The sequence below is a fragment of the Chiloscyllium punctatum genome, chromosome 21, assembly GCF_047496795.1.
Source record: "Chiloscyllium punctatum isolate Juve2018m chromosome 21, sChiPun1.3, whole genome shotgun sequence".
Classification (NCBI taxonomy): Eukaryota; Metazoa; Chordata; class Chondrichthyes; order Orectolobiformes; family Hemiscylliidae; genus Chiloscyllium; species Chiloscyllium punctatum.
Window position 1 is genome coordinate 22,663,078 of NC_092759.1, and position 12,798 is coordinate 22,675,875.

The 12,798-nt window shown below is 53.2% G+C and overlaps 1 protein-coding gene across 1 annotated transcript in view; it reads left to right on the forward strand.

Moving 5' to 3' along the window:
* Nucleotides 1–12,792, forward strand: part of LOC140492659 (polyunsaturated fatty acid lipoxygenase ALOX15B-like) — a 54,299-nt gene extending 41,507 nt beyond the window's left edge. The window contains 5 exon segments of the mRNA XM_072591696.1: nt 340–509; nt 2,712–2,833; nt 4,597–4,697; nt 6,578–6,748; nt 11,044–12,792. Of these exon segments, the coding sequence (XP_072447797.1) occupies nt 340–509; nt 2,712–2,833; nt 4,597–4,697; nt 6,578–6,748; nt 11,044–11,223 (744 nt within the window). The 3' untranslated portion in view covers nt 11,224–12,792.
* Nucleotides 12,793–12,798: the final 6 nt, after the last annotated feature.

Genomic DNA, 12,798 nt, shown 5'->3' on the forward strand with positions numbered 1-12,798 from the left:
GGATATAGAGAGGGGATAGACTGGGGAAGGTGGGATATAAGGAAGGATGGTGGGATTGTAGAGGGGATAAACTGGGGAAGGTGGGATATAGAAAGGGGACAGACTGGGGAACGGTGGGCTATCAAGTGGAATGAGACTGAGGAATTGGCCAGAACATGTTTTTCTGTTTTTGGAGTAGAATGTCAGTCATCACATGCCGCAGAAAAGCTATCATTTAATCGAATTCCAGTTAAATAGCCTGCTGTTGTTCTTGTTTAAAGTTGTGATTCTGGGTTGAGAATTGGTCAGAATTCGTCCCAATTGCGATGCATGTTGTGATTGGGTCTCATGCCTTTTTAGGCTTTCTCTACAGGAGGGCATGCAAAACTACAAATACTGCAGCGAGCTTTGGAGCAAACTACCTACTCGTCCTTGTGTCTCCCAGAGGATGTGGCCTTTCGCAATGTGGAACATCTGCCCAGATATTACTACAGGGATGATGCCCTGAAAATCTGGTCTGCAATTAACAAGTGAGATTCCAACAAACTCATTTCACAACATACTCACCTTTCCTTTCATAGAGTCATAGAGTTCTACAGCATGAAACAGACCCAACTCCGGTCCAACTCGTCCACATATCCTAAATTACAGTCCCATTTGTCAGCATTTGGCCCATACTCCTCCAAACCCTTCCTATTCATATACCCATCCAGATGCCTCTTAAATGTTGTAATTGTACCAGCCTCCACCACATCCTCTGGCAGCTCATTCCATACACGTACCACCCTCTGCGTGAAAAGGTTGCCCCTCAGATCCCTTTTGAATCTTTCCTTTCCCCTTAAACCTATGCCCCTCTAGTTTTAGGCTCCCCCACCCCAGGGAACAGACTTTGTCTATTTATCCTATCCATGCCCCTCATGATTTTATAAACCTCTATAAGGTCACCCCTCAGCCTCCGACGCTCCAGGGAAAACAGCCCCAGCCTGTTCAGCCTCTCCCTGTAGCTCAAACCCTCCAACCCTGGCAACATCTTTGTAAATCTTTTCTAAACCCTTTCAAGTTTCACAACATCCTTCCTTTAGGAAGGAGACCAGAATTGCACACAATATTCCAACAGTGGCCTAACCAATGTCCTGTACAGTCGCAACGTGACCTCCCAACTCCTGTACTCAATGCTCTGACCAATAAAGAAAATTTGTAGCTCGGGAGCTCGTTGTTGTGGTTCTGTTCGCCGAGCTGGGAATTTGTGTTGCAGATATTTCGTCCCCTGTCTAGGTGACATCCTCAGAGCTTGGGAGCCTCCTGTGAAGTGCTTCTGTGATCTTTCCTCCAGCATTTATAGTGGTTTGAACCTGCTGCTTCCGGTTGTCAGTTCCAGCTGTCCGCTGCAGTGGCCGGTATATTGGGTCCAGGTCGATGTGCTTATTGATTGAATCTGTGGATAAGTGCCATGCCTCTAGGAATTTCCTGGCTGTTCTCTGTTTGGCTTGTCCTGTATTAGCAGTGTTGTCCCAGTCGAATTCTTGTTGCTTGTCATCTGCGTGTGTGGCTACTAAGGATAGCTGGTCGTGTCGTTTCATGGCTGGTTGGTGTTCATGGATGCGGATCGTTAGCTGTCTTCCTGTTTGTCCTATGTAGTGTTTTATGCAGTCCTTGCAAGGGATTTTGTGCACTACATTGGTTTTGCTCATGTTGGGTATCGGGTCCTTCGTTCTGGTGAGTTGTTGTCTGAGAGTGGCTGTTGGTTTGTGTGCTGTTATGAGTCCTAGCATGAGTGGACTTGAGCCATCATGCCATCATCATATTGAGTGGTTGAACAGACCAGATGGACTGAATGGTCTATGCCCATCCTTTACATTCTTAGTTATCCACCACCTTAAAGATTCACTCCAACACTCAGTAGCAGCAGTGTCTACCACAGACAAGAGGTGTGCAGCAATTCACTGAGGCTCCTCAGACAGCTCCTTCCAAACCCACTTCCATCTGAAGGACAAGGACAGCAGGTACATGGGAACACCACCCCCTGCAAGTTTCCCTTTGAACCCCTCAAAATCCTGACTTCAAAAATCTTGAAGATTTCAATCAAATCTATTGTCATCTGTGCTCGTGCTCCACTTACCAGCCATCTTCCTTGCAGTTCCTATTGTGTGTAATGATGTTGTTGTATTGTGAAACTGACTGCTCACCCTGAATCGCGATCATATCTTAACTCTCCAACAATAAATCTTCACCTTGAACATGGATTCGCATTCTCTGGATGTAGGTTTGCTTGCTGAGATGTTTTCAGACGTTTCGTCACCATATGAGGTAACATCATTCATGAGCCTCCAGATGAAGCATTGATGGTATGGCCCGCTTTCATTTATGTACTTCGGTTTTCTTGAGTTGGTGATTTCATTTCCTCTAGTGACATCATTTCCTACGGTTATATAATTTCCTGTTCTTTTTCTCTGGGGGTAGTAAATGGGATCCAAGTGAATGTGTTTGTTGATAGAATTCCGGTTGGAATGCCATGCTTCTAGGAATTCACCAACCCAATGAAACCAAAGCATAATAGGAAGGGGACCTACCACCTACCACCTTCATCCACAGGCTCACTGAAGATGTTACCTAGTATGGTGATGAAACATCTGAAAATGAACCTTCCAGCTCAGTGAGCAAATGTACATCCAGAACCTCAACCTGAGCTACAAACCTTCTCCAAACTTGCTAATTCTCATTCTCTTTTAAAGGTTTGTAGACAGCATCGTTAATGTCTACTACCAGGATGATGGCTCTGTTCAGGAAGATTCTGAAATCCAAGAGTGGGCAATGGAAATCTTTACTGAAGGATTCTTGGCCAGACAGTCATCAGGTTTGATTTCTTATATCGGCTGGTTTTCCGAACAATCATGGTTTCGCCATAATCAGTCAGCGAACCTCACTCACAATCTGCTGTCTCTGAACATGCCAATCAGGAGAAGCTGGAGGACATTCAGCCCCTCATGCACGCTCAGTAAGATCATGTCTGTGCTGTTTGTGTGTCCTAAGTCCCATTATGCCCTCTTCCCCCCCACCCCTGATTAACCTTGATTCCCCACCTAATCGGAATCAACCTACCTCCAACTTAAAATATTCAGTGACTGCTCCCACCTCCAGTACTGTCAGAGGCAGAGAGTTCCAACACTCAGAGAGAAACAAATTCCCCTCCTCTCTGACCAAAAACAGACACCCCTGATTTTAAAACTGTCTCCTTCCCAATGCTGAACTGATCCAAAAGAGGAAACATCTTTCCAATGTCCACCTTGCCAAGATTGTTCAGGATCGTCCACATCAGTCCAGTCACCCCCCCCTTGCCCCCCTCACTCCCTAAACTCCAGGGAAAGCAAACCCCATCTTTCCAACCAACACCTCATCAGATGACTCACTCAGTCCGGGTTAATCATCTCGTGAGGCCCCTCTGAACCATCTCCAATACATTACTCTCCTTCCGACAATAAGGAGACCAAAACTCTACCCAACATTGGAAGACGTGGTCTTACCAGTGTCCTGTGTAACTGAAGAATACCATGCTGGCAGTACACTCTGTAATGTATGTAACTGAACCAGTTTTGGACAGTGTTATTAACCAGGAGCTTTCAGCTTAATCAAAGTTAGCTCCATGTGACTTGAAGAGTTTGTGCAGATGTCCCAGTGGTTTTGAAGTCCCAACATTCAAATGGAGGGTGATGTTACGCTGGGAAAAGATGTTACACAAACTAATCGTAACACTGGAGATGAGAAGGGTGGGAGGGTCTTGGGGGGGGGGGGGTATGGGCATCACTGCACCTAATGCCCACCCCTAGTTGCCCCTTGAGAAGGTGGGGGTGAGCTGCCTTCTTGACCCATTACAGTCCATGTGCTGTAAGGTAGACCCACAATGCCCTTTAGGGAGGGAATTCCTGAATTCTGACCTGACAACACTGAGGGAATGCTGTCATTTTCTTAGAGGTGGTGGAGTTACTGTCTCATGGATTCTAAAGGGTACTTTAAACTAGTGCAGAGTTGCAGACCAGAAATCCTGGCCTGTTCCTGGATTTCAGCAGTGGGGAGAGACCAATGAAGTGGCAGAAAGTCTTAAATTATTTTAGTGAGGAAATTTTAGGAAGGCAACGACACAATTAATTCAAGTTCAGATTTGATGGACTTCAGAAATAAACTTTAAGCTTTCCCAAAGCCAATTCCCACCACCTTAGAACATAAAACATAGAGCAATACTGTACAGGACAGGCCCTTCGGCCCTCAATGTTGTGCTGACCTGTGAACTAACCTAAGCCCATCCCCATTTTATTCATCTTTTGGAAAGCAGAGAATGAAGATGGGTTCTGTTCAATCTCTCAGCAGCAACTTTGTTCTCTTGTATGAAGAGAGGGCAATCACATTAGGCAAGCTGACTAACCCTTATTCAGATTCCTCCTTTCTGATACCTACAAGAGATGCCCACAGTACAGTGAATACAGCACACTCTCTGCCCCTATACAGAATCACAACCTCTGGGCGATTGAATGGATTATGTGAGAAGTTTCAATGTATTCAGAAAAGGGTCCCTCCTCCATTCATATCCGGGGTTAATCTAACAATCTATCTCTCTCTCTCCAGGATTCCCAACAGTATTCCGTACAAAAGCAAACCTCACCAAGTATCTCACCATGGTGATATTCACCTGCTCTGGGAGGCACGCTGCAGTTAATACTGGACAGGTAAATAAACCAAAATACCTTGATATACAGAGGAACCTTGATTATCCAAACGACATGGGTGGGGGAGTATTTTGTTCAGATAATCAAACGTTTGGATAATCAAATGCCGGATAACACAGTTTAGTCAAGCATCAGGACCTTGCAATCTTGTTCGGGTAATCCAAAATTCTGATCATCAAATGTCAGATAATTGAGGTTTCTCTGTGCTCAACAGATAGAAATATTTCTTAATCTGAATTGGTCTATACTCAGGGAGTTTGGAAAAATGAGAGGTGACCTTATTGAAACTTACGAGAAGGTTTGACGGGGAAGATGTCGAAATGTTGTTTCCCCTTGTGGGAAAGTCGAGCATCAGAGGGTATCATCTCAGAATAAGGGGGTCAGAGATGAGGAGGAACTTCTTCTCTCAAGAGGGAAGTGAAGCTGTGGAATTCTTGACCGCAGCTGGCTGTCGAAGCTGGGTCACTGAGTATATTCCAGGTTAAGCAACAGATTTTTAATCAGTAAGGGGTGGAATTGAGGGCTATCTCGGCAAGGTAACATGGTGGCTCAGTGGTTAGCAGTGCTGCCTCACAACACCAGAAACCTGAGTTCAATTCCACCTTCAGGTCTGTGTGAAGTTTGTACGTCCTCCCCCCCGTGTCTGTGTGGGTTTCCTCCAGCTGTTCCAATTTCCTCCCACAGTCCAAAGGTGTGCAGGTTAGAGTGGATTGGCCACAGTAATTGTGGGGTTACTGGGATAGGTTAGGGTAGTTGGTGGGGGTGGGTTGCTGTTTGGAGGGTCAGTGCAGACTCAATGGACCCAATGGCCTCTTTCTACACTGTAGGCGTTCTATAATCCAGGCAGGAGTGTGGAGTTGAGGATGGTCAGAGCAGATTTGACGGACTGAATGTCCATTACATTACAGTGTGGAAACAGGCCCTTCGGGCCAACAAGTCCACACCGCCCCGCCGAAGCACAACCCACCCATACCCCTACATCTACCCCTTATCTAACACTACGGGACAATTTAGCATGGCCAATTCACCTGACCTGCACATCTTTGGACTGTGGGAGGAAACCGGAGCCCCCGGAGGAAACCCACGCAGACACGGGGATAACGTGCAAACTCCACACAGTCAGTCGCCTGAGGCGGGAATTGAACCCGGGTCTCCGGCGTTGTGAGTGAGCAGTGCTAACCACTGTGCCACCGTGCCGCCCACGGGACTTCTACTCCCGTGTCTTAATTAATGGAATTTTCTGCAATAATTTGGCTCTGTGCATACAACAGGATTCCAAAACCTGATCTTCCTCAGTGGTTTCTGCAGCGATCCCCCTTTATCCAGCTGTTTCTTAAAGACAGTTGTACCTTCCTGGTCCTTCACCTGCAATCCTCAGACCGGGGGCAGGATGTTTCTGGGGACAGGTGGGTTGGTATTGGGAAGGGTCGGACTGAAACTAGAACAGAGATTTGGGGACACAGCTTGCACCCGTCCCTGGGGTAAACTCAGGGATGCAGCCAGGAGAGGTTTCACTCTGACTCTGTCACCAGTAACTTCTGACTGACACAGGGTCATGTTTCCACCACAATTGGAGAAGATTTGGTCCATTGTGCAGGTGGCGATCTCCCCCCGTCGGAGCACCGTGCTCTCCCCCCACCCCCCACCCTCGCCCCCCCCCCCTCCTTTTGCCCGTAACCATGAAAAGGTTTCCTTTTCACATGAAGCAAATCTTCAAAAAGGGACTTGTGCTGAAACTGTTTTTCTAACCTTCAGGCAACACTGTCTGTGGGATGTTTAGGCGAGTGTTCAGGTGCTATCTTGTAACTGTTACCACAGTAACCCTTGTGTAGATTGGAACCTCAGTAACCATGCCTTTTTATTCTTGACATCTTGCCCAGTATGACTGGGGTTCTTGGATGCCAAACAATCCTTCGACCATGCAGAAACCACCGCCCAGTCAGAAGGAGCAAGTTGGTAAACTGGATATCATGCGAACGTTGCCAGGCAAGAAAGAGACAGCCATAGTGGTGGCAACAATTTATTTACTCAGCAAAATATCGCCCATTTCAGTAAGTATGAGATGGAAATCCCCTTCACCTGCAATCGACATTCATGTGGTTTGTAGATCTCTCTCGGCTGAGTCTCGAGGGTTCAGGTCCAGCTGCAAAGTGCTGAGGGAGTGGGCACTGTCGGAGGGTCAGTGCTGAGGGAGTGGGTGGGCACTGTCGGAGGGTCAGTGCTGAGGGAGTGGGCACTGTCGGAGGGTCAGTGCTGAGGGAGTGGGTGGGCACTGTCAGAGGGTCAGTGCTGAGGGAGTGGGCACTGTCGGAGGGTCAGTGCTGAGGGAGTGGGCACTGTCAGAGGGTCAGTGCTGAGGGAGTGCTGCACTGTCAGAGGGTCAGTGCTGAGGGAGTGGGCACTGTCGGAGGGTCAGTGCTGAGGGAGTGCTGCACTGTCAGAGGGTCAGTGCTGAGGGAGTGCTGCACTGTCGGAGGGTCAGTGCTGAGGGAGTGGGCACTGTCGGAGGGTCAGTGCTGAGGGAGTGGGCGCTGTGGGAGGGTCAGTGCTGAGGGAGTGGGCACTGTCGGAGGGTCAGTGCTGAGGGAGTGCCGCACTGTCGGAGGGTCAGTGCTGAGGGAGTGCCGCACTGTCGGAGGGTCAGTGCTGAGGGAGTGGGCACTGTCGGAGGGTCAGTGCTGAGGGAGTGGGCAGTGTTGGAGGGTCAGTGCTGAGGGAGTGCTGCACTGTCGGAGGGTCAGTGCTGAGGGAGTGCCGCACTGTCGAAGGGTCAGTGCTGAGGGAGTGGGCACTGTCGGAGGGTCAGTGCTGAGGGAGTGGGGCCTGTCAGAGGGTCAGTGCTGAGGGAGTGCCGCACTGTCGAAGGGTCAGTGCTGAGGGAGTGCCGCACTGTCGGAGGGTCAGTGGTGAGGGAGTGCCGCACTGTCGGAGGGTCAGTGCTGAGGGAGTGCCGCACTGTCGGAGGGTCAGTGCTGAGGGAGTGGGCACTGTCGGAGGTAAAAACAATGACTGCAGATGCTGGAAACCAGATTCTGGATTAGTGGTGCTGGAAGAGCACAGCAGTTCAGGCAGCATCCAAGTAGCTTCAAAATCGACGTTTCGGGCAAAAGCCCTTCATCGGTCGGAGGGTCAGTGCTGAGGGAGTGGTCACTGTCGGAGGGTCAGTGCTGAGGGAGTGGTCACTGTCGGAGGGTCCGGATATACTACCGGACAGCTCTTCAATGTCTTGTACTAAGACAGTCAGCGAAACACATGAATTCGTCCGAACGCCTTTTGCCATTTTTAAAAGCTTTACTTCAGTCCGTATTGTCCCATTAGAGAGAGGGAGAGAAACAATAGGGGTTGGTCTGACCTAAGGGTCTCCACATCTCAGCTGAGGGAAGAGCTCGAGGACAATCCTTTGTGGTAGTAACAGCTGGTGTGCAAATTGAACGCATGCTGTTAACTTCATTCTGCATTGCAAACCAGCTGTCCAGCAAACTGAGCTAACCATTCCTGCCAGTCACATTTTGCAGAATGTGTTGGATATTGTAATGGGCACCGTGTCTCCATCTCTCGAAGTTGTCAAGCTCCTCTGTCAGGCCGAATCCTAAATGTCGAAGAAATGTATAACTGAGATCTTTCTCATGTGGTTTTGAGGGTGGGGGTGGTGTGGGGGGAGAGAGCAGGGTGGCTGAAAGTCACACATCCTTGAATTGGCAGGGAGGAGGTGGGGGAGGGGGCGGTGTGGGGGAGGTGGGGGAGGGGGGCTGTGTGGGGGAGGTGGGGGAGGGGGCTGTGTGGGGGAGATGGGAGAGGGGGCTGTGTGGGGGAGATGGGAGGGGGGCTGTGTGGGGGAGGTGGGGGAGGGGGCTTTGCGGGGGAGGTGGGGGTGGCAGTGTTGGGGGGTGGGGGAGGGGGCTGTGTGGGGGAGATGGGAGGGGGGCTGTGTGGGGGAGGTGGGGGAGGGAGCTTTGCAGGGGAGGTGGGGGAGGGGGCGGTGTGGGGGAGATGGGAGAGGGGGCTGTGCGGGGGAGGTGGGGGAGGGGGCTGTGTGGGGGAGGTGGGGAGGGGGCTGTGTGGGGGAGGTGGGGAGGGGGCTGTGTGGGGGAGGTGGGGAGGGGGCTGTGTGGGGGAGGTGGGGAGGGGGCTGTATGGGGGAGGTGGGGGAGGGGGCTTTGCGGGGGAGGTGGGGGAGGGGGCTGTGTGGGGGAGGTGGGGAGGGGGCTGTGTGGGGGAGGTGGGGAGGGGGCTGTATGGGGGAGGTGGGGGAAGGGGCTTTGCGGGCGAGGTGGGGGTGGCAGTGTTGGGGGGTGGGGGAGGGGGCTGTGTGGGGGAGGGGGCTGTGCGGGGGAGGTGGGGGATGGGACTGGGTGGGAGAGGTGGGGAGGGGGCTGTGCAGGGGAGGTGGGGGAGGGGGCTGTGTTGGGGAGGTGGGAGAGGGGGCTGTGTTGGGGAGGTGGGGGAGGGGTCTGTGTGGGGGAGATGGGGGAAGGGGCTTTGCGGGGGAGGTGGGGAGGAGGCTGTGCGGGGGAGGTGGGGGAGGGAGCTGTGTTGGGGAGTGGGGGAGGGGGCTGTGTGGGGGAGGGAGCTGTGCGGGAGAGGTGGGGGATGTGGGGGAGGGGGCTGTGCAGGGGTGGTGGGGGAGGGAGCTGTGCGGGGGAGGTGGGGGAGGGGGCTGTCTTGGGGGGTGGGGAGGGGGCTGTGTGGGGGAGGGGGCTGTGCGTGGGAGGTGGGAGAGGGGGCTGTGCGGGGGAGGTTGGGGAGGGGGCTGTGTGGGTGAGGTGGGGGAGGGGGCTGCGCGGGGGAGGTGAGGGAGGGGGCTGTGTTGGGGGGGTGGGGGAGGGGGCTGTGTCGGGGAGGTGGGGGGGCTGTGCGGGGGAGGTGGGCGAGGGGGCTGTTTGGGGGAGGGGGCTGTGCGGGGGAGGTGGGGGAGTTGGGGGAGGGGGCTGTGCGGGGGAGGTGGGGAGGGGGCTGTACGGGGAGGTGGGGGAGGGGGCTGTGCGAGGGAGGTGGGGGAGGGGTCTGTGTGGGGGAAGTGGGGGAGGGGGCTGTGTGGGGGAGATGGCTCTGCGGGGGAGGTGGGGAGGGGGCTGTGTGGGGGAGGTGGGGGAGGGGGCTGTGTGGGGGAGGTGGCTGTGTGGGGGAGGTGGGGGAGGGGGCTGTGTGGGGGAGGGGGCTGTGTGGGGGAGGTGGCTGTGCGGGGGAGGTGGGGAGGGGGCTGTGTGGGGGAGGTGGGGAGGGGGCTGTGTGGGGGAGGTGGGGGAGGGGGCTGTGTGGGGGAGGTGGCTGTGCGGGGGAGGTAGGGAGGGGGCTGTGTGGGGGAGGGGGCTGTGTGGGGGAGGTGGGGGAGGGGGCTGTGTGGGGGAGGGTGCTATGTGGGGAGGTGGGGGAGGGGGCTGTGTGGGGGAGGTGGCTCTGCGGGGGAGGTGGGGAGGGGGCTGTGTGGGGGAGGTGGGGGAGGGGGCTGTGCGGGGGAGGTGGGGGAGGGGGCTCTGTGGGGGAGGTGGGGGAGGGGGCTCTGTGGGGGAGGTGGGGGAGGGGGCTGTGCGGGGGAGGTGGGGGAGGTGGCTGTGCGGGGGAAGTGGGGGAGGGGGCTGTGCGGGGGAAGTGGGGGAGGGGGCTCTGTGGGGGAGGTGGGGGAGGGGGCTGTGCGGGGGAGGTGGGGGAGGGGGCTGTGCGGGGGAAGTGGGGGAGGGGGCTCTGTGGGGAGGTGGGGGAGGGGGCTGTGCGGGGGAGGTGGGGGAGGTGGCTGTGTGGGGGAGGGTGCTATGTGGGGAGGTGGGGGAGGGGGCTGTGTGGGGGAGGTGGGGGAGGGGGCTGTGTGGGGGAGGTGGGGGAGGGGGCTCTGCGGGGGAGGTGGGGGAGGGGGCTGTGTGGGGGAGGTGGGGAGGGGGCTCTGCGGGGGAGGTGGGGGAGGGGGCTGTGTGGGGGAGGTGGGGAGGGGGCTCTGCGGGGGAGGTGGGGGAGGGGGCTGTGTGGGGGAGGTGGGGGAGGGGGCTCTGCGGGGGAGGTGGGGGAGGGGGCTGTGTGGGGGAGGTGGGGGAGGGGGCTCTGCGGGGGAGGTGGCGAGGGGGCTGTGTGGGGGAGGTGGGGAGGGGGCTGTGTGGGGGAGGTGGGGGAGGGGGCTGTGTGGGATCCACGATCATCATCATCAATCTCTGGAAGCAACACCCATTTAAACTCAGACTGAAAGGGAACAGTGTCCCCCATAAGTGATGGAGTTTGCTGCAGGAAACAGCAGCAACTCACTAACCTGTTTAACGCTGGGTGATGAGAACTTTCATCTTCACTCAGTTTGGGGTCAACTCCAGTTCAATCCACATTTTCTCCTTCCTGGGGTCAACGAGTTTCCTTTGTTTTTCAGACAAAGCTTGGCATGTACACTGAGGAGCGATTTACTGAGGCTGCTCCAAAGGTCTGCATTGAAAAGTTCCAGCAGGATTTGCTGCAAATCACCCACAAGATCAAGAAGAGGAACCAGGTTCTTGAGCTGAAATATGAATATCTGCAACCCAACCTCATCGAAAACAGTGTCGCAATATAACATCTCAATGCACCATTTGCCAATCCCTGCCTCCTGCAGAGCGATAGATTTGTGCTTCAAAATTATCCCACAATACTCATGCATTTGCTGCTTTGTAATAGATCCACGTGAGGAAACAGTTGTCATAATCCACTTTGTAATCAACGCTTCACATCTTGTATTTCTGTTTTCCTGGTCAGCTCAAACTTTTCTGTATCAATCTGCTTGGACGGCCAAACCTCTGGAACTGGTGATTATTGACCCCAGGTCTCTTGGCTCACAGGAAGAGGTGTGACCACTGCAGCCACTGCAGATGGTGTTCTGCCTGACCAATCTGTTCTTTCACTTAGAACAGAGAACCTTACAGCTCAGTACAGGCCCTTCGGCCCCTGATGGTTCCACAGATTGTTGCAACAATCTGAAGCCCGTTAATCCTACACTATTCCATTCCCATCCCTATGTTTATCCAATGACCATTTAAATGCTCTTAAAGTTGCAGAGTCTCCTACTGTTGCAGGCAGGGTATTCTACACCCTTACTACTCTCTGAGTAAAGAAACTACCTCTGATATTTGTCTGACATCTATCACCGTCAATTTAAAGCTATGTCCCCTCGTGTTAGCCATCATCATTTGAGAAAAAAGGCTCTCACTGTCCACCCTATCTAACCCTCTGATTATGTGACTCAATTAAGTCACCTCTCAACCTTCTATCTAAATAAAAGCCTCAGTTCCCTCAGCCTTTCCTCATAAGACCTTCCCTCCATACCAGGCAACATCCTGGTCAATCTCCTCTGAGCCCTTTCCAAAGCTTCCACATCCTTCCTATAATGCAGCAACCCAAACTATACGCAATACTCCAAGTGCGGCCGCACTCGAGTTTTGTACACCTGCAGCATGACCTCATGGCTCTGAAACTCAATCCCTCTACCAATAAAAGCTAACACACCATATGTCTTCTTAACAACCCTATCAACCTGGGTGGCAACTTTCGGGGATCTATGTACCTGGACACCAAGATTTCTCTGCTCATCCATAGAATCTTACCATTAGCCCAGTACTCCGTCTTCCTGTTACTCCTTCCAAAGTGAATCACCTCACACTTTTCCGCTTTAAACTCCATTTGCCACCTCTCAGCCCAGCTCTGCATCTTATCAATGTCCCTCTGTAACCAGCAACATCCTTCGTCACTATCCACAAGTCCACTGACCTTAGTGTCGTCCACAAATTTACTAACCCATCCTTCTACACCCTCATCCAGGTCATTTATAAAAATGACAAACAGCAGTGGCCCCAAAACAGATCCTTGCAGTACCCCACTAGTAACTGTACACCAGGATGAACATTTCCCATCAGCCAACACCCTCTGTCTTCTTTAGCTAGCCAATTACTGATCCAAACCGCTAAATCATCCTCAATCCTATGCCTCCATATTTTGTGCGATAGCCTACCGTGGGGAACCTTATCAAATGCCTTACTGAAATCCATACACACTGCATCAACCACTTTACCCTCATCCACCTGTTTGGTCACCATCTCAAAGAACTCAAAAAGGTTTGTGAGGCAGGATCTACCCTTCACAAACCAATGTTGACTGT